The 20,582-nt window shown below is 36.3% G+C and overlaps 1 protein-coding gene across 2 annotated transcripts in view; it reads right to left on the minus strand.

The window, feature by feature from the left end:
- UBE2K (ubiquitin conjugating enzyme E2 K) overlaps positions 1-20,582 on the minus strand; it is a 41,443-nt gene that overhangs the window by 14,911 nt on the left and 5,950 nt on the right. Inside the window, exons 2-3 of one of the 2 annotated variants that reach the window (XM_042807716.1) lie at positions 6,986-7,079; positions 1,480-1,538 (exon numbers count right to left, since the gene is read on the minus strand). In XM_042807716.1, coding sequence (XP_042663650.1) covers positions 1,480-1,538; positions 6,986-7,079 — 153 coding nt within the window. The remainder of the gene's footprint in view (positions 1-1,479; positions 1,539-6,985; positions 7,080-20,582) is intronic. The other variant, XM_042807717.1, reaches the window with a different exon arrangement.

The raw sequence follows: 20,582 nt of genomic DNA on the forward strand, positions 1-20,582 counted from the left end.
ATAAATAGGCAATACCATAACAGTTCTGCCGTCCAGGACAGAAGAGATCATGTCAGCTGAGCCACTTGCTAACTAGCTCAACTCTCCAAATCACTTTGAAAATGTAAAAAGCCATGTAAATACTAGGTGATTTCTCACAGTGAATGACAGCTAACAATGGCTGTCAAAGCACATACTGGACAAGATAAAGAAATCTTTCACATGAAAGGCCGGGCTAGACACAAGCAAAAAGGCCTTCAATTCCAGACTACAGACTCCAGAATAAGTAGTACTATGCTACAGCGCACTGAGCTTCTATCAGCTGTCTATAAATGGAAACCATCAAGCCCTAAAGCAGCAATCAGACCATGGTCCACAGACCCATCTTTCAGTGTCTAAACCTGTTTCAGCTCTCCTTATTTTAGCTCCTGCCAGAACACGTGCAGATGAAAATAACTGAAACCAACAGACATTTCATTAAGACTTTCTGTGTCCTTCACTCCAATCTCAAGGAAGTTCTTCAAAGGACAAGAGCCAAGGACCTACAAGCCACTGGCACCTCTCCCTTCTTCCTCTGTATTACATACCAGGGTGAAAACAATCAGGATCTAGGACTCGTTCTTAGTTCAAAGACATCTTTCAGACAAACAGAAAACCAATCAAGAAGCTGAGTCAGACAACTCAGGAGTCCGCTGATTCATCACAAGCCACTGAGGAAGGGACTACATCAAGGCACAGGAATATATAGTTCCAGCTGCACGTGGCTGGGAACACCACTCTTCAGATTGATGCACTTGGGAAGGAAGTGGAATCACAAATTTAAAGTGCTACAAAGATACAGTAAGGCTGAAAGGGTAGTAAGTTGCAAAAAAATGTATGAGTGACTTCACAGCTGTTTCTCTGGTCTCTCATCCATATGCATGTTTTATGCATTCCTTCAAAAGAGTTGCTGTAAGACCCTTACATTTCTCTATTGGTTCTTTCAAGTCACACAACTGTACACCTCACTATTTAATTATTACTGGAAACGGGATAGGTTAGACCCAAGACTCTACTAAATATAACTTATGGAGCAAGAGAATCAATAATTATATATTACAGCATTTATTCAGTGATACTGAGGGGGAGGGAAGATAGTTTTACTTGATGTAGAGAGCACGGCTATCTGAAAACTGCATTTATCTTGCCAAAAAGAAATTACATAGAGGGTCAATAATAAGCCACAAGCTCCTCCCCAGAATTTGCTGGTTTGTACTTCAAGGAATAATCGGAGTGTACTTCTGACTGGATACAGCTATGCATCCTACATTATTTCTACCTAAACATGACAGCTCCAATGCCTGACTAGAAGAAGGGAAAGAGGTGGGGGGGGGAAAAAAAAAAAAAAAAAAAAGGGAAGATGGGTACTACAAAGAGAATACGCACACAGGCAAATAAATAAGAACATTCAAACCCAACTTGTTAGCCAAATTATTTTATCCCAAAAAGCATTTACAGTACCTTAGGAGGATTAAATGGATATGTTTCTGGAATTTTTATCTCTAGTTGATACCTTCCACCTGCAAAAGACAAGAACAAGTTACAAATTAAAACAAAAGAACATTATTCAAGCTTTGTCTTTCGTGACAATAAAGCGTATGTTTCTAAATGGACAGGTTTTCAAGTAATTAAAATTTACTCAGAAGTATTAGCTAGAAGAGACTTCTAAATTTCATATATGTTATAGAGTAATGCATATAAAGACAACGTAATAAAGTTATATTTGCTTATGCAAACCAGAATCTGAATTTCTTAGGTATATTTAATGTGTACATTCTCCTATAATTTCTTGTTTCCAACGTTGCAACTTCCATGCTCTATTTTAGTGAAAAAAAACAAAATATGAACCAAATGTCCCCCAAACAGATGAAACAATAGGCCACAGGAACATTCAGGCTGAACATGGTATATTACACTATTTTGATTATTTTCTGATACCTAATGCCAATAAATTTTCTTTGAATTACACAACTGAAATTAACTGTATTTAATTTTAAGCTTTCTGGAACTGAAGAACGTTCAACTAAATCATTTAAGAAAAGCTCCCACACTTTGGGAGAAAAAAAAATAAAGAAGGCTTCAATGTTACTTCTACTATGTTCTACATTATTGTCTGAAGTAGTTATTTCTATTCCAGTTCTGCAAACACTTTGATACACTAGTACTATTAATATAGTTTGTAGGATTACACCATGCAATAAAGGACAGTATGAGCTTGGCGGACTGAACCACCCTCTACTGCCCTTTCCTAAACATTTCTCATTTTTCTCTCCCTGTTACAGTATCATTACCTGTGTCTACTCCAACTACAGTTTTGCTGACATTCAAGTTTACTATCAATACTTATGCCTTCTGTAGCAACCTCAAAAACCTCAAAAAAAAAAAAACCCCAAACCTGTGCACTGAAGATCATTTGCCAGGCAGCAGCTTAATGACAAAAAGAAGAGCATAACAAACCATGTCTACCAATGTAGACATTTAACTTTTATAGAAACTGAATGCATTTCTCCTCACTTGCAAATTTTTTTTCCTCATCCTAGTGCTGTTCTTTCAGACAGAAGTCTTCCCCCTCCCTCAATACACTTTGTTAAAATATATCATTTTCCTTGAATTAGAGTTGAAGTATCTGCAATCTGTTTCCTCTTGGATTTCAAGAGTGATTTATTTACTCTGTTGCACATCCCTCTATACAAAACCAGCTCTTAAGGAGTCTTAACACAAGCAGCAATATTCACATGCAGGAAAAATACCTCAAAGGAATACTCTGAACATTTAGTCTATGGCACCTTTTTATCTATGCCAAAATGCACATCAGCTGCTACCAACACCCCTGACTTAAAATGCAACTCAGTCTAATACACTACACCTGAAACTGATTAATACCAGTTTGGCATTTTATACTACTTTCTACAGCTGATTTTTCTCTCTTAATACTATAGTAACTTGAGAAGATTTACAGAAAATACAATAGAAGAAAGGCCAATAAATCCAAAATTATAATAGTCAATGGCTAAGTTGATCACTTGTCTGCTTACAGGACATCATGGGCAAAATATATTCGAAAACACGTACATCAGCAACAGACCTTAAGGAAGTCTGCTTTTCCTTTTGTCTGAATTAAAGCATAATTCAGCAGCAATTTTTCCTAAGAAATAGAATAATTACACTGTTCCTGGATTGCAAAAATTCATCAGTCTCGGTATGATTTTACTGCCACACCATTCTGTAAGGTAATTAAAACCTATCCTTAGGTATTACCATTTCTTCTGCTTGCCTTTAAAAGACAGACTACTATAGCTGTCTGCATAACAGGCTATTCAACCACCAAATTTTTCCACCTGGAATATACAAGTCCAAAAGATTTTAAAACTGCAGGGACTACTGAGTTAGTAATATTACTTACACAGTATTGTTGTAATGCACTGACGTTTACAATTAATAATATAGGCTTGAAGACTTAAACTGAACAAATCTGGACATAATTTCCTTAATACTACTTTAAAAAGCAAGTGACTAGCATACTAACTTCTGCATGCCAATATTTCTGCAGATTTTTTTTATTAGAGGAGTATGCACTTGTATGGCTTTTTCATAGCTATTTAATATTTGAGATTAAATTAAACAGTAATGGCAGAATATACCTTCTGTACTACTCCTGGAGCATATGTCTCACAATAGAGTTAGAGCAAGTTTTAACTATTTTTCTTGGAGAAATACCCTACTATAAATTTTGCTATTATTGTGGCTCACACATGAACTTGGCCTGAAATTAAAACCATGGTTGCACAGGGTTTAAAAAAAAAAAAAAAAAAAAAAAAGCAACCCCCAAAACCAACCTATTCTTGAAAAGCTCTTGAATCAAGTAAAACCAAGCAGCCATTAATTTAGACTTGCAAAGCCCCTCTCTCCAAACATACATGCTTTAACATGGGATGCAAACATGTTTCAATTGAAGTTGTGTCTTGCAGTATTCTGCTAATCGATCAGTATCAGTTGACACTACTGACAGAAAAATAAAGCTGTAAAATTTGTCAACAATAGATGGCATTCTTCCTCTCAGTCATACTTAAACCAATGTCCTGACATCACCTATAAAAGAATTTTGCAGCAGTGGTTTGTTTTCAGATACCTCACCAACTGTGGTCAACAATAAATATTACTGTTCTTTCACTTCACAATGGACCTAGAATTCCCTCCTGTATCAAGGAATTGTCTGACCTGTATTACTCCATTAATTAGCTTTTCTTCATAAAGCCCTTCTTGCTGTGTCATTGTTCAGACTACAGATGACAGGAGATCAGTCAGTAATTATGCAGCATGCATTACTGCATTAGTCATAAAATGTAAACTACAAACACTGGCAAGCCCTTCATAATTACATAAGGGAATAAATGCATAAAACTATGTTACAGAAATATTTACATTCCAAAGTAAATTACTCCAGTGTCAGGGAATGCCAGAAATCAGGCTGCCAGTAACTTTCATTTTCTCTTTGATGCCTATGCCTTCTAGATTAAAGCAAGCATACAATCACATTACTTTTCAATGACATCCCTGCCATAATCAGAATACAAAGTTTTAGCCCCCCAAAAGGGATATTTACTATATCTTCATCATTAAATGTACTCATATGTATATAAGTATTCATGCAGGCATTTCACATCAACAAATTCCACACTAAACACATATTGCTGATTTTCATTAGCTGGATATGCTGAACATGCAAATACACAATGCTTGGCTTTTGAAATTTTGGTGTTCCCGAATTATCCAGCATCACACAGAACCCCGTTCAGCAGACAGGCATTCAAATCTTTTTTTACTCTTTTCATTAACTGATATACAGTTTTAAAATTTTTGTGACATGTGAATACACCTTTCATTTCAAATAACTCTCAATACACTCTCCAAAAAAGGTCCATTTTATAAGCCGAGGTAATGCTGACCTGGAGGGAAAAAACAATGGCAAGCTATGACAAACCAACTAAGCCAAGGAAGATTAATTCTGTTTGAATGAAAAAAACAAAACAAAACAAAGCAAAACAAAACAAAAAAAAACCAAACACCGAAAACCCCCAAAACAACACCCTCCCCCCCCCCCAATCAGATGTTTCCTAGTATCCAATTACCTAATTTTGCAACATCTTAACATCTGTATACAAGACCTGGTTTTACAAGATCAACTGTATTTGCAAAAGAACTATTACACTAAACAGAATGATCCAGTTCCAAATAGGTCACCAGCATGACTCTGTATTTTAGGTCCGCAGCATAGTTCTCCTTTTAAATTAAAGGCTCATGTTATAACCAGAAGAAATTTATCTTCTTTCCAGACATTATCTTCTGTCAGCTAAACACTAGTGGCTGATGAGATGATGATAGAGACACATGGGGGGAGGAAGGGAGGGAGACTGCCAGTATTTGCTAGACAGCAGAGGAACTCTGGGACTCAAATTCTGGAGGGGAGCATCCTTACCATTACAGATGCTTCTGCTTTTCTACTCTTTATTTCCTTTCTCCTCAGCTTCCGATACCTTCTACCGCTGCCCAATATTTCTCCACTATCAACCTCTGTTAGGCTGTTTCCTCAGCCTTTACCTGCCCTAGGCCCCAGCAGGGCAGGGGGTGAGACGGGACAGGACATGGGACACACACACAGACAGACAGACATGGGACAGGACACACAACACAACACTGGGGAGACTCTCCCTGCTCTCAAGTCCAGTGCTGCTGCACCAGCAGCTCCTAGCCCAGAGAAGCAATCACAAGGAATGTCCTCCTTAGTAAAGGGGCAAACACCACATTTCCATCAGTAGCCATTAACGCTTTGGAGCGCATATACACCTACACCTATACAGCAATGCTCAGGTATTTTCCCCACTCAATGAGCATTTATTTTTGAAAATAATGACAAATGGCACTTGTCTGGTCTCTGGACAATACTCAAATCCCACTCATAGCTCCAAGCCATGGAGCAACTAGAGCAACCGAAAACTTGGAAAATTATTCTAATTCCCAACAAAACAATTTATTTGCCTGTAACATTCCCTGAGGATTTTTTTTTTTTTTTTTACTGGAAGCTCAAATTCAAATCAAAGTAGGTACCTGGCATGTAAAAGTTGAATAGAACTCCATTTACAGTTAACCAAAAAGGTAAAAAAAAAAAAATTTTAAAACAAAAATCTTAGTTTATCACCAAGAAAGTTTAATAGAAGGTCTGTCTGCTAGCTCCATACATATTATATATAAACAGAAAGTTTACAAGCACCAGAACTACATCAGGGATACCAAACTACTCAGAAGTACACTGTATTAGCTGCTGTTAAAGTTTCTATATGTAATAACTTATCTGCTTTTTCCAGACTGAAGAGATACACAATTACTGATACCAGCTTTATTAAACAAGAAAAGTCAATAAGGTGTTATTTTTGGAGAGAGCTATAGACATGAAGTTCTACTAGAGAGTCCCCCACTCTAGTATAAATTAAGTATTGGGACCCATGGATGTCCAACATTAATCCCAAATTTATCATATAATGGCATCTCTCCTTGAGATAGAAAAACCCAACGTGTTTTTGAATGACCACCAGATTAGATCACAGAAATACACGTACAGGTACATTAGATTCTGAAGTTCAGTTTCTTGATGCTGCTAAGGATCTTAAACTGTCAAGACAGTAAACAAGCAACTAGAAGTCAGAATTATACCAGTTACGCTGCACAGCTTATACCTGTGAATAAGCCTTCGATATGAGATAGTCTATCCTACTGTGGAACAGTCTTTAGGCAACACAGAAGTTGAATCAAAATATTTTTCAAGCTTAAAATTTCTATTTTTTTTTTTTTAAATCAGACTATTTTAAAATATGTAGTTCTACATTTTTATGCTGCAAATTGATTTTACAAACAAAGCATCTCAAGACACATGATTTAAAGTATACAATGATTACACAAAAACATTACTTGCCTTCATATGGTGTGTCCGGAGGTCCTGCTATTTCTCCTCTTAATTCTGTAAAATTCTCATCTACAAGATCTACTTTAATTTGATTTTTGCTCGTCTTAAAAATAAACAGAGAAACAAAGAATCATAAGTAAGCATTTGACATACAGATTTCCCCCACAACACGGTATTTTATATTTTTAGACTAATAGCTTGTAAAAGATACATAAATAAAAAATGTAAAATATAGTAACCTAAAATGAATAGCTAGCTTCCATTTGAAATTTTACTTCATTAAAAATAGACTATTTGTGAAGCAGTAGAAATTTCAATATTATTTGTATCATCACTAAAATAAGCAACCCAGCTATATAGTATTTAAAGTTAAATATTAAGTTGATTACATTTTTAGAAGACCATGATCTTTCAAATCAGCTACTAATTCTACATATCTTAATCTATAAAATTAAATTGACCAAGTTACACACTGTTTTGTTTCTTCTTTAGAGTAATTTAATTAAATAGACATGATTGTCACTTTCCTTGGAATATAGAAAGACTTCCCCAAATGGAGTGCTCACTATTTTTAAACAATATGATGATCTAAACATAATACTGTAGTCTTGCTTAAGATTATGTTTATCTTTAATATTTAGGCGTAAGGTACAATTTATTTATATACTTGAATTTCATCATCACCTCCCCAACATTTTCACACCCCATATCAACTTGCCTACGAAATAAAAACACTGTATTTTGATACTGAAAAAAACATATGTTTTCCAGAAACTGATTCTCAGAAGTGTTTAGCCAGAGCTACTCCATTGAATTTGCTTCCCAAGTCCAGAAAGCAGTGTTAGTGAAATTCACACAAATCTTCTGGCCAATAACATTTTGGGGAGGATGCAAAGCAGAATCTCCTTTTAGAAAGATATACCAAAGTTTTTAGATGTAAGTAATTACAGGTTTATCCATTCTGCTACCTCTGTATACCATGCTCACTGACTGTAATACAAATTTTCTGAATCCGATGTTGTGGTTTGTTTTGTTTTGGTTTTTGTTTTTTGTTTTGTTTTGTTTTTTTAAATCATATCATATTCCCAGATCCTTTAAAATTGTTCCAACTAGTTATACACCAAAAAGCCTCGTGCAGCTGCACTTCTCCCTCAGAGTAAACTTGGTTGCTGGCAGCTATGACAGAAGAGTTAAGTCAGATAAAGCAGATGGTTGTCATCAACTGGTTCTTGGATTTACCAATGATGTAAACCATTAAGGATGCAGAATTCACTGAACAACAGTGGAGAGAATACATCTATTTCCTTCCTGTAAATATTCTATAGATTCAGTCCCCCCTCACCAAAAAGTATGCTCTTCTGACCAGAGATGCTCACAGAGGTGCTCAAAGAAAAAACAAAGTTTAAGATTCACCATGTAAAAGATCCTAATTAAAAGTTTCACTAAATTAATCCAATGGTGATTTGCAAGCTTTTTACATCTATGGTTACACACATTTGTCTTTAAAACTCGGATAAGAACCCTTCAACCCACACAAATGAGGCAGCATGTCCAACTGCATAGTTGAGGCCAAGAACTGCACTTCAAAAAACAAAAATTCAACCACACTACAAATTAAGAACTAAGCAGGCACCTCCAAAATCAAAAGTCAGTTAAATACTAAATGTAATGGTTCTGTTTTACCAATTTATATTTATAAACTAGCTTTTTGTTTTAAGCTCAACATCAGATCTTGCATTATCTTTCATGACTTTAGCTAAGACATCAGAGAAAGGAAGTTATTAATATAACTGATGAAATTATGTTTTTAAACGTATTTTAGATTTATTTTACTTCCTGCTACTGTTCATATAAATTGCCTGACCAAAGAGCAACTGAAACAGTTTTCTTTCACAGCTTTGTTTTTATAATACTGAGCAAAAGGACAGACTATCCCAGCAAGACAGCCCACTCCAACAGCCAAGCACTGTAAGAAACTCTCTCTCTGAATCCAATCTCCATCTCAGGCAACATATTCCTCTTGTAAGATTTCCAACGCCCCTTTTAAGTTTTTTGTTCTCACTATTCCTCCTGGCAGCTCATTCCACCACCTCACAATTGTTAAAAGCTTTCTAAACTACAATTTAGGTAAAGTTATAATCTATTTACGCCCACCTGTGACAACATTGTTTCCCAGATTCAACAAGTTTCTTTGTATCTCTAGTATTATTACCCTCATAAAATATGGTATTTATAACCGTTTCCCTTTTCAGCCTTAATTTTGCTCTAAACAAGCCGAAATTTTAATCTCACCATACTGCTTTTATTTTTTTTTTTAATTTCTCTATGTCCCATGATCACATAGCACTACATAAACAAATTTAGATGAAGTCTCAGAATCAGTGCCACGAACACTCTGTTGCACTCACCAAAAATACATCACAACCAGCATAACCTAAGATCAAGTTTGCCTTCTTCCACAGTAGCATGACACGAGGCTCAGATCAAGTGACAGAGTCCCAGCAAGACTTCCTATGGAAGTTTCTGTCCTCTTCAATGACTGTTCTGTGCATTACTACTTAGCTGACAAAGCAACACGTTGGTTTAAATAACCAATACAGTTAACAAGTCACCAAAAATACCCACTCTCGTAATGCAGTCATTCTAAGGTCTATTCAGGTTCTCCTGCTCTCCCTCTGACAACTTCACCTGGTAAGCTCCAAGTCAACAGCAGGAGCTCTTGTTCTTTGCAGCTGAACCCAGAACTTTCCATCTTGAGGACTGGAGCAATAGCAGAAGGGATGAGTTAATCCATGCTGCAGCTTGCTTAAATTTCTACTTAGCATTTTACTTTTCTTCAGTGTCCTCCACACTGTTGTAGCAGCCTGGATACTCACCTTCATATTCAATTCCAGTTAGTACCACATTAGCTGTTTTTCAAACAAATCCTGACTGCATAGATTTGGTAAAACACCCCCCACCACCACCACATACACCCCCCCCTATTGCTAAACTCAGTTCCTTTCAATAGTCAGTGATCCCTGGTTCCCCATTCGAGATGGCTGCTTTTATTACTACAGCTGTAGCTATCTCCATACCCTCATTTCCTTCATAAAGAACCTTGAGGAAAAATGACAGGCTATATTACACTGTTTCAGTGTAAGAATTAACTTAATTTGGGGTTCATGCTTAAATCCTACCATGCCCTCCATACAACAAATGCATTTGCTTTTATTTACATAGCTGAAGAACTTTTTTCATGCCATTCTGACAGACTTTTCATGGTGCAACTCAGCTTTTTCAAGGTGCGATTCTCGCCTTTTTCTTCATCCCCGGAGCAGTAGCTAATATTTAACTGTACTGAAGTGATTATTCATCCAATTAAATCTAGAGTGTTTTCCTACAATATTTCCCCTTAATGAAGACCACATAATATAAAATGACTTAATTCTAGCAGTGCTAGCAGCATAAATCCCTGGCCTCCATCATAATCAGATAAACTGTCTCTATAATGTTAGCCAACAGCAGAGTTATCTAAAAGCATGCCTCCGACACCAATGATCTTCACCCAGAATTTATGAAATAGTTTGAGAACTCACAACACAAGTTGATTTTCCAGAAGCAATTCTACAAAGATCTCGTTACCTCCATACGAAGTCTAAAATAGCATCACCTCCTGTTGATTCAGTAACAATTTGGTGACTAAATTACTGGGCTAGCAATTACTGAATTATAAACCATGTCATCACTAGCACTATTTCCATAATCTCAAAGAAGTTAAATTCTGTAACAATACAATTCCCACTAGCATTTCTCGCTAACATGGAAATACTCCACCAACATGAAATTCCTTTTCTAGGAATCTGCAAGTCCAATACTACACCAGAACTTCCCATCTTCGTGCCTGAAAATTATTTTGATCAACAATGACAAGAAATAAAGTGTGTTAATGCAACATATTACACAATGCAGTATGCCACTCCATCACCTTTTTCTTCATATTCTAGTTGGATTGTGCATAACCTTTTTTCTTTTTAAATGCACCCCCTGCTTCACACTAGGGCTCTAGTCAAAAGATTTGTCATCTTTCAGACCATCTCAACTGCTGAGACACTTTATGCATTGCTATAGTCATGCTTACCCAATTTTATTCTGCGTTGTGAAGATTAAACCCAAGCATGGAGATTAAATTACGGGTGTGAGGCAGAAAAGTTGGGGAAGATTCATAAGACACTTTCATCCATTACAAAATCCTTATCTCTAAAAAGAAACCCAAAGGAATTAATCCTTCATGAAAAGTCATACTGTGAGCATCTCCCAAAGATTGGACACTCAATCACATTTATCACAGCAGCTACTGATCGATAATATTTTGGCTTGTCTTTGCCTGCCTCCTCTTAAAATAAAACCAGACAGTGTAATTCTGGATTATTTTTTATCTGAGTATCTTCCTTGTATAGAACACACAATCTACTCCAGCAGAAACTTTGAAGAGTAAGTTCTGTCACTACGAGGACTTTACCACACACGTCTTTCTCCACTTCTACTAAAATCCTTTTAGAAAGCAGCTCAGGACTTTATAATATTACTCTCAGCAGACAACAAGCCCTTCTGTTCTTTTTACCCACCATAGTCCACAGGCCTTAACAAGGAGTTCCTCATTAGAGGGGCCTGCCTTCTTTTGAGCTAATCCACCCTTTCTTCTGAGCCTATGACATCTCCTTCTATCTTTTCCAAACTGCCTTTAAAAAACAAGTTTTATTTATGTGCTATTTATGGCTTATTATCCTCTACACTAGTCCCATACCTCCACTCTTAAAAAAAAAAATTTCCTTCACTAATAAAAAAAAAATCTATAAAAATATGAAAAAGTATTTTAAAAAGATAAAAAGTAGAAAGAGAACCAAAACAAAACTATACATCTCAATATCACAAGAGCACATTAAGACAAGATAATTGCACTGATGTTCTAAATATTTCTTTTCCACATATAAAATACTATTTACTACATTTGCTAAAAAGAAAAATAAATGTATATTCCAAGTTCGATCTTGAGCTAAGTCTAAATCCTGAAGACTCAAGGTAGATGAAATGACCTTTTTTTTTTAAAAAAAAAAAAAAGTAGGAATTACAAGTGCATCGGCATTTTTTATGCCTTCTAAAAAGCCTCCAAATTCTACAGTTTTGATACACAGGCTATCAGAAAAAAATAAGTTAACCTCAAGTAATCAGCATAAAAATACCTATTATCAGAGCTGTCAATATATGGATAGGTACTGGTAGGTTTAACCAAAAAGGCAGGAATAAGATGTTTTTCAGTATTTCCCTCATACTTCCGTGTTAGCCATGGCTACAAAAGACATTATGAACTTAATACCGGATGATCATGGCATACAAAAAAGAAATTTTGAGTAAGGTTATTCTAAAATGAATCAGCTCTATTTACTTCCTTCATGACATTATCTTCATATTAGACCTTTGATCCCTACATAATAAAATTACTCTAAACAAATGTAACAGACCAAATTCTTCACTATTCAACCATTAGCATACATACTATGTTTTAAACTGTTGTGTTAAGAACAAAAAATATGAATTATGTTTATTAGCAATATTAATAGCTTAAATTCAGCACGTTACTTTCTTAAAAAGAATAAGAGTGTAAAAAATAATTATTATTTGTATGTTCTAAGCGTATCTGTCTCACATATTCAGACACCATGTGCAAAATTAATATAAAAGATTTCTGAGTATAAATGCTGAGATGGTAAATAAGGATTTATAAAAACATAAAACAGCACACAAACAAAAAAACCACCCTACTTTAGACAGAATTGGATTTAGAATTTAAAACCAAACGGTTACTTCTGAATAATCACAAAATCCCACTATTACATACAGTAATTCACTACATGCAGTATGTGATTTTATAGGTCATGGAACTTGATTTTCCTCTATCTTAAGGGGAACATACTCTATACCAGATAAAGTACTACGATTTTCTGTTAACCTACTTTGTTTTTATGGAAAATAACCCACAGAAAAGTCTAGAAACATTGTATATACTGCCCCCCTCCCCAACCAACAGAAAACCCCTAACCTGACAAGACACATATAAATGGTGTGTATAGATAAAGAAGTCTAGCTGCAATAAAAGCATCTAAGTATTAAAACTCAGTAACCATTTAGTGCTTTAAGACTAGCAACTTAAACATCAAGGAAAAGTTTTAATAAGTGATAAAAATGTTAAAGAATGTACATGCCAAGAATTCAGCAAATATTACTGAATAAATTTGAAAAATTTCCCCATAATTTTTTCAACCAAGGACAGAGTCTGCTAGCTGATGAGGGAGGGTGTGCATTTAAAACAAAATGTTTTCTATCACTAATTTTCACAATCACACCACCAAAAAAACAAATACTCTTTCAGTCTTTGACAATTATTTTTTATTCCTCTATGACGTAAATTGGCAATGAACACTTTTTAACCTACTTAAAATTTAATCAAAATTTAGTTACTTCTTTAATACAGCTATGATTTACAAGCGTAAAGTAGGTACTTCTGAACATTCACACACTGTACACTGATGCTATAAGGATCAATATTCACTAAGCCAAATTAAGAAATACTTCACCCTGGTCAGCAAAATTAATCTATAGTATTATAAAGTTACTATTGTCTCATAAAGCCCTTCTTACCATCCCTCCCATTTCATATTCTATCACTACAGTCTACACCAAAATCTGCCACGAGCCAGAACTTTCTCAGTAAAGTTATAGGAAATGATCATGATTGATTATCGTAATGAAATCCATATAACGCTATTTTTGCAAAAGGTCATGGGTACTCTGAGTCAACACATGCATTGAGCAGAAAAATCCAATCTTCTAGTAGCAGCTTACTCCATTAAACAATTATTTAAACTAATAACTTAAGAACCAAAACCAGGTTCATTTTTATCCTATTTACGAACACCTTGCAAATCTGTGGATAAATATTCAAAGTAATTTTGCTTTGCCATAATTACCACATTATTTTCTTACACTCATTTGCTACAATACCATTAACTCTCTCAACTTAGTGGAAACAATTCTGCTTTCTCCACTTCACTGGTATGCCAGAAAGGGAGGATCCTAACAAAACCTCACCTCTTAGGCTGCTGTTTAAGAAGTCTCCTCTCACCTCCATGGCCTTACTTCTTTTCAAACCAACGCTCTACCTTCTTAACCCTTTGCTACCCCAAAGTAGTTCAGGATAAATACATTGTATCCACTCAGATCACTCTTTTGCAAGAAATGGGAAAACAGCAAAAAGGCAGAATATATCACTACTAGGAAGGAAAGTGCAGGATACTGTCCTGCAGTAAAATGGTAAATTCTACTTCAAAAATATCGAAGCTTGTAAATTTGTTTGTAAAAAAGCTACCAAAGCAAGAGGGAATAGTTCAGTACTTTGGAAGTTTTCCTTCAGACTCACTCCAGCTTAAAAACTGGAATCAAGTGCATCTCCAGAACCTGAGCTTATTATTAAGAAGAGAAGCAGAAATGTCACATAATTACCACAGTCACGGCTATGAAGTCTACGCACTACACTATTAGTTGAGATCAGCAGATCACATTTGCATTCTCAGAGAGGCTCTTGCTGACCTTCAAAGCACAGAGCAACAATCATCATCTGTGAAACAAGCAAATGTTTGGGGCAGGGCAAGGAAAAGAGGGGAAAGAAGTCTGTCTAAAGCACATTAAAGAGCAGTTTTCCTAGATAAGGAGAAAAGGGCAATACAAAGAAATGCGTCTTCTTAAAATGCTCCCACATTCTTTGAGCCTACTATCAATTACAGTCTTGAAGTTCTTCCACATTTCACATTCAATTTCATCTCACTGTATTCGCATGTATTTTCTAGAGTTATGCCTATCTTAGTAAAAATATTTGAGACTACTTTTGCATACTAATTTTTTCACTTAATGATCAATATACTATATTACCAATACGTAACTTGTATTTTAATATATCTAAGGAACGATAAATGAATACTGTGTGAATTCTGTAGTACTGGTAATAGACTGGAATTTTCATATTTATCAGTTTTATTTATTAAATGTGTCTTAGTAAGATTCTTTAATAAAGTCTTAACAAGAGACTAAACTTGTGCCAGCCTTAAAATTCTGTGTTATTACATGTGTTTACATACAAGAACAATACTGAGAGGGATTTATTTTTCCCCTGTCAGAACACAAAAGATCTCAAATATTAAAAATGTCTTCATTTTGCAAGAGTCAGACCTGAAGCATCACCAAGTTTTAGTAAAACTTTTTTTATTTAAGGTATCTAAATACCTATTCTTGATAACATTCAGCCGTTAAAGCATCACTTTACTGAAAAACGGAAGAGACTACTTCCACAGCAACTTCAGCCAGCCTAACAGCTGCCAAGGCCCTACTTTCCTCCTAGTCCTCAGAACTGATGCAAAAGAGGGGGCAGGATTTTGTGCAAGTGTTCATACAACTGCACATCAAGCATCTGAATTAAAACTACCTTAGTAAGAAAGTTCTTTCATTTTAACCCGCCTGGGTTTGATTCACCACAAACACTGCAAGTAAGAGAAAGAGCACAAAAGTGTGAAGAGAAAACCAGGCTGCAGGAGGAATGTGACATTGCTGCTTGGCACTGCCTTAGGACAACTTAAAAGAATTTTGAAACTTCAGCTCTAGTGTCCGTCTAAACTATTTCTGACAAAATCACTGCATCAGTCACAGACATGAAGAGGTGTTACTCACACAGCTGTGCTGGCATAAGCCCTAACTGCAGTTATACAATCATTGCTTGTCTCACTAGGGAACAGTGTGGTTAAACTGGTAAAGCTATGCCATGAAAGCTGTGTACATACCAGCATACTTACACTCCCGTACTGGTGTAAGGGCCCCTACGCAGTCATAGTCTATGTTTAACTATGTACAATATTTACAGTACCTAGGAGCATTAATCATAGAACCACAGAATGGTTTGGGTTGGAAGGGACCTTAATGATCATCCAGCTCCAACCCCCTGCCATGGGCAGGGACACCTTCCACTAGACCAGGTTGCTCAAAGCCCCGTCCAGCCTGGCCTTGAACCCTGCCAGGGAGGGGGCAGCCACAGCTTCTCCAGGCAACCTGTGCCATTGGCTCACCACCCTCACAGGAAAGAATTTCTTCCGCACATCTAATCTAAATCTACCCTCTTTCAGTTTAAAACTGTTATCCCTCATCCTATCCCTATATGCCCTACTAAAAAGTCTGTCCTCATCTTTCTTATAAGCCCCCTTTAATCACTGGAAGGCCGCTCTAAGGTCTCCCCAGAGCCTTCTTTTCTCCAGGTTGAACAACCCCAACTCCCTCAGCCTGTCCTCAGAAGGGAGGTGCTCCAGCTCCCTCATCATTGTGGCCTCCTCTGGACCCACTCCAGCAGGTCTATGTCATGGGCAGAGTTGCCCGAACCTAACTGAGTACAACTGAGATACTTAACATCAGAAGGCACACAGTGCAAGGGGATCCTGCTCTGGGTAACTCTGTTCAGGAAAGTCTAAACGAACAAGAAATTTTGCAGGAATGCGTTTTCCTTATCTTTGTATGCACAGTTCTGTCTTTCATGCAAAACAACTGAAAAATCCTGCAGATAAAGTATGCTTTAATAATCAGTTTGAACCACACTTTCAATTAGTCATTCTATAAACATACAAAAACATTTGATGCAGATTCTACAGTCAATTCAGTAAGTCTACCCTACTTAGGTTGCTAGTAATTCTACATATAAAGGAATCACAGGATTCAGCTCATTTTAAATCAATTATGCTAGTTCACTCAATCCCAGAGCTTGAAGACTTGCGGAAATAGCTCAGAACAGTTTTTCTCTACCAGTTTCCCATATGGGAAGGCACCCTTATTCCAAAGTGGAAGGGTTTACCTAAACATCATGAAGGCTCTGAAAGTTTCCAGAAAGGGAACAAATACAACACAACTACCATGATTTCCATTTGTATATGCTACCTTATTTCACAGTAGTCTCCTGTACTTAAACACATCCTAACATAGCAAAAACTTAAAAAGGCTTTCTCACAGTTCACTTTCAGCCAAAGTAAAAAGCAATATATATTTGGCTGGAACTACAGTACCTATTTAAATAAAGTATGGACTAATGCATCTGTGGATTTGGGTTTTTTCCTTCCCCTTCATAAAACACTGTAAAAACTTATTTTAGAATCTGAAGGCATGTCACATTAAACCTTGATATTCTAAAGTAACTGGACTAATACATTCATTAATTATTTTTTTTCATGGTGGACTGTTGATCTTACTGGCTAATAATGAATATAAATTATTAAATAACAAACAAAAATTAGCTTCCTACACCTTGTGACAATAAAGGTAGACAGGATAGCCCCCATTAGCATTCCAACAGAAGAATGATACACAGTATGAACTCAGCTCTCTTGGACATAAGCATAGCCAAATTGGAGTTATACCATACAAATGACTGAGTTTTATGATGTCCAATAAAGCATAAGTACCGAATGAAACTACTTCTGTAGCCAGGGATATTCACATTGCTCTCCTGTGCAGACATTTCAAAGACTAGAGAGGATCAATCCATGGCCTTCGTACAATTCTGTTACAACACAGCAAAAGAACAGACACAGATCTGACCCTCAAACAAGGTTACTTTTGCAGCTCACAGAGGTACTTTATTTATTATGCAGATATTATTTTATTAAATAGTCGTGGCAAGCACATTCAAGTGCTCCCAATTCAAATATTGCAAGTATTAACACCGATATAATCTGAAGGGAAAACGCTAGATAAGTCAGGAGTGCAAAACAGACTACATCCCTAGAGTGTCTTATAGAATACTATTTCTCAAAATCCACACTCTTTGCCATAAAAGAACTAAATTGCTTATTATCCTTATCTAAATTGCAGCAAAGTTTTACCTAGTTTGTCAGAAACAAAAAGATAAGCCTGAATATTAATGATAAAGTCTAACCAAAAGCATTTTCTCAATTTAATACCAGCATCAATTATTAGTGTAAAAGTGATGAAGTACAGTAATGACAACAATCCTTGTTAGGATTATGAAACAAGCTAGAAACCATTTAACAGGGGAGTAACTTAAGAACTACAGTAAGTGCCTGCAATAGGTTAACAAGTTTAATGCAACTGACCATTACATAACTCAGGATTGGACTGCTGACCAGCACTTTCCTGCAGTTTATAGTTACACAGATTTACTACGATAAAATGTTAACTATTTAAATTTCATACTGAGTAAAATGAACTAACCTTAGGACTCGTATGCTTCTTTCCTATTAAAGTCAAAATCCTGGAAACAAGCACAGAAGAATGAATGGGAGACTGGAAAGGTCCTACTATCCCTTAGCTCCACAAATAGTTGTGGTCAGAGGGTACCATCTGGTAGCTGGGGCCAAACCCCTAATCCTGAACTGACTAACCCAATCACGTAACCAGTGACTACTCTCTCTCCTCAGGTTTTCAAGAGATTACCAAAGACAACCAAATGAGCCTAACTCTAACAAATACCAAGGTTTTTTTTTGTTTCCCACTTACTCCCAAAATCTTTAGGATTCTGCTAACTACTATGTAGACCATTCACCAGAAATCTGGACTCAACTGGATACACGTTAACATGAAAAAATACCACTAACTGAATAAAGGAATGAACAATCAATCTTTCTTGCTTTCCCTGCACAAATATTCCTACTATCAGTACTTGGCCAACTCATAGATCTGGTCAAATGATCACTAACATTATTTGTTAAGTATTTTGAATCATATTAGGTAATACTCATAATCCTAGTACTTATTAGTATCTACATAATACTGATCTTAAAAGTGCAATGATATTATATTCATAGAACTTGAAAAACAGCTAAATGGTTCAGATAAAACATGCATAAAGCTAAAAATAAACTAATAATTCAGAAAGATCACCTTAGAAGTGAGAATAATAAGTAGTTTTCTTAAAAATTCTTAGTGAACGCGTTTTGTTTTGAGCCAACTATTTTTTTAGCTACCAAAAAAGTGACTTACGGATAAACAAACTAGAAGGCAAAGATCTACAGATGCATTCCACATTATCTTCCAGTATAAACTGGAAGATATAACCAAACATATCATAGACGGAATTAAGAAAATCAAAGATATGCAGTAATGGCATTTCAGTATCCTTTTTATATAATTACAGGAAACCAGTCTAAAACTTGTTTTGCCTAAAATCATAGGCATGGCTTGAAATACACAGTGGACAAAATTTTTTTTGGCAATATACAAAGGATTTCACAAACAACTATTTTAAAGTGAAGATTATCTCTCACATTTCAGAGAAATGCAGCTTAAAGAAGCATTATGGATCTGATATCTGCTCCACCTTCAGGGTTCCAACCCAGAACTTGTTCAATCCAAAAATCCTGGCAGCTTTGCATCTACCACAAAAACCCTGCCTCTGATTTGAAGAGGATTCATTATTGTCTTACAATAGTGGAAACTTCCAAACTAAAAATAAAAAGTCTACTTTAAAATTCTTCAATTTGTTTACAGGGCAAAGTTTTACTAGGTGTGGCAACAGATCTGGAGCCTCTGTTTTCTTTCACAAACAGAAAAAACACAGTAATTAAAAAACAAACCTATATTAGAAATATAGAATCATGTAGGAAGAGACACCTGGGTGGCCTCTAGTTCTACCTCCTGCTCAAAGTGAGTCCAATGAAAGCAGGTTGCTCAAGAACTTGTTGAGCTTGGAACACCTCCAAGGATATAGATTCCACAATCTCGCTGATCAATCTGGTTAAATGTTTGACTATTATCATGGTAATTTTTTTCCCAGTGTGTCTAGCCAGAATTTCCCATGTTCCAGCTTGTCTGTTGCCTCTCATACTATCCCCGTGCACTTCTGAGACAAGTCTGGCTCTTTTCCAGAGCCTCTCATTAGGCATTTGTAAATGACAGGAAGATGTCCCTTTGAACAGTTCTCTCGGCAACATCAGTTCTCTCATCCTCTCCTCACACATCATGTGCTCCAGCCCCTTAACCACCTTGATGGTGTACTGCTGGGCTCACTCCAGTATATCAATGTCCTACATTGGAAAGCCTCAAACTGGACACAGTACACCAGATATGGTCTAATAAGCACTGAATAGAGGTGAAGAATCACTTCTCACAACCCGCTGACTACATTCTTGCTAATGCAACACAGCATGCGTCTGGGCTTCTTTGCCAAAAGAGCACTGCTGAATCATGCTCATGCACTAGGTCATGCAGGTCTTTTTCTGCTAGCTTGCTTTGTCTCCAGTCAGTCACCAGTCTGTACGTACTGATGCATGGCATTGTTTTCTTCCACGTGCAGCATTTGGTACCCACCTCTGTTGAACCTCAGAAAGTTCCTGTCAGCCCATTCATTTCTCCAGCCTACTAAAATCCCTTTGCAGAGCAACCCTGCGCTCCAATGCACTGACACCAGCCCCCCCACACACCTTTTTTATCATATGAAAGCCTTCTTAGAGGCTGAACAGAGATTGGTACCAATATAATAATGTCAGTTTAAAAGTCCTCATCTTTATGCCTTTTTTAACTTTAC

This window comes from Tyto alba, unplaced genomic scaffold (genome assembly GCF_018691265.1).
Source record: "Tyto alba isolate M040663 unplaced genomic scaffold, T.alba_DEE_v4.0 Super-Scaffold_6, whole genome shotgun sequence".
NCBI lineage: Eukaryota > Metazoa > Chordata > Aves > Strigiformes > Tytonidae > Tyto > Tyto alba.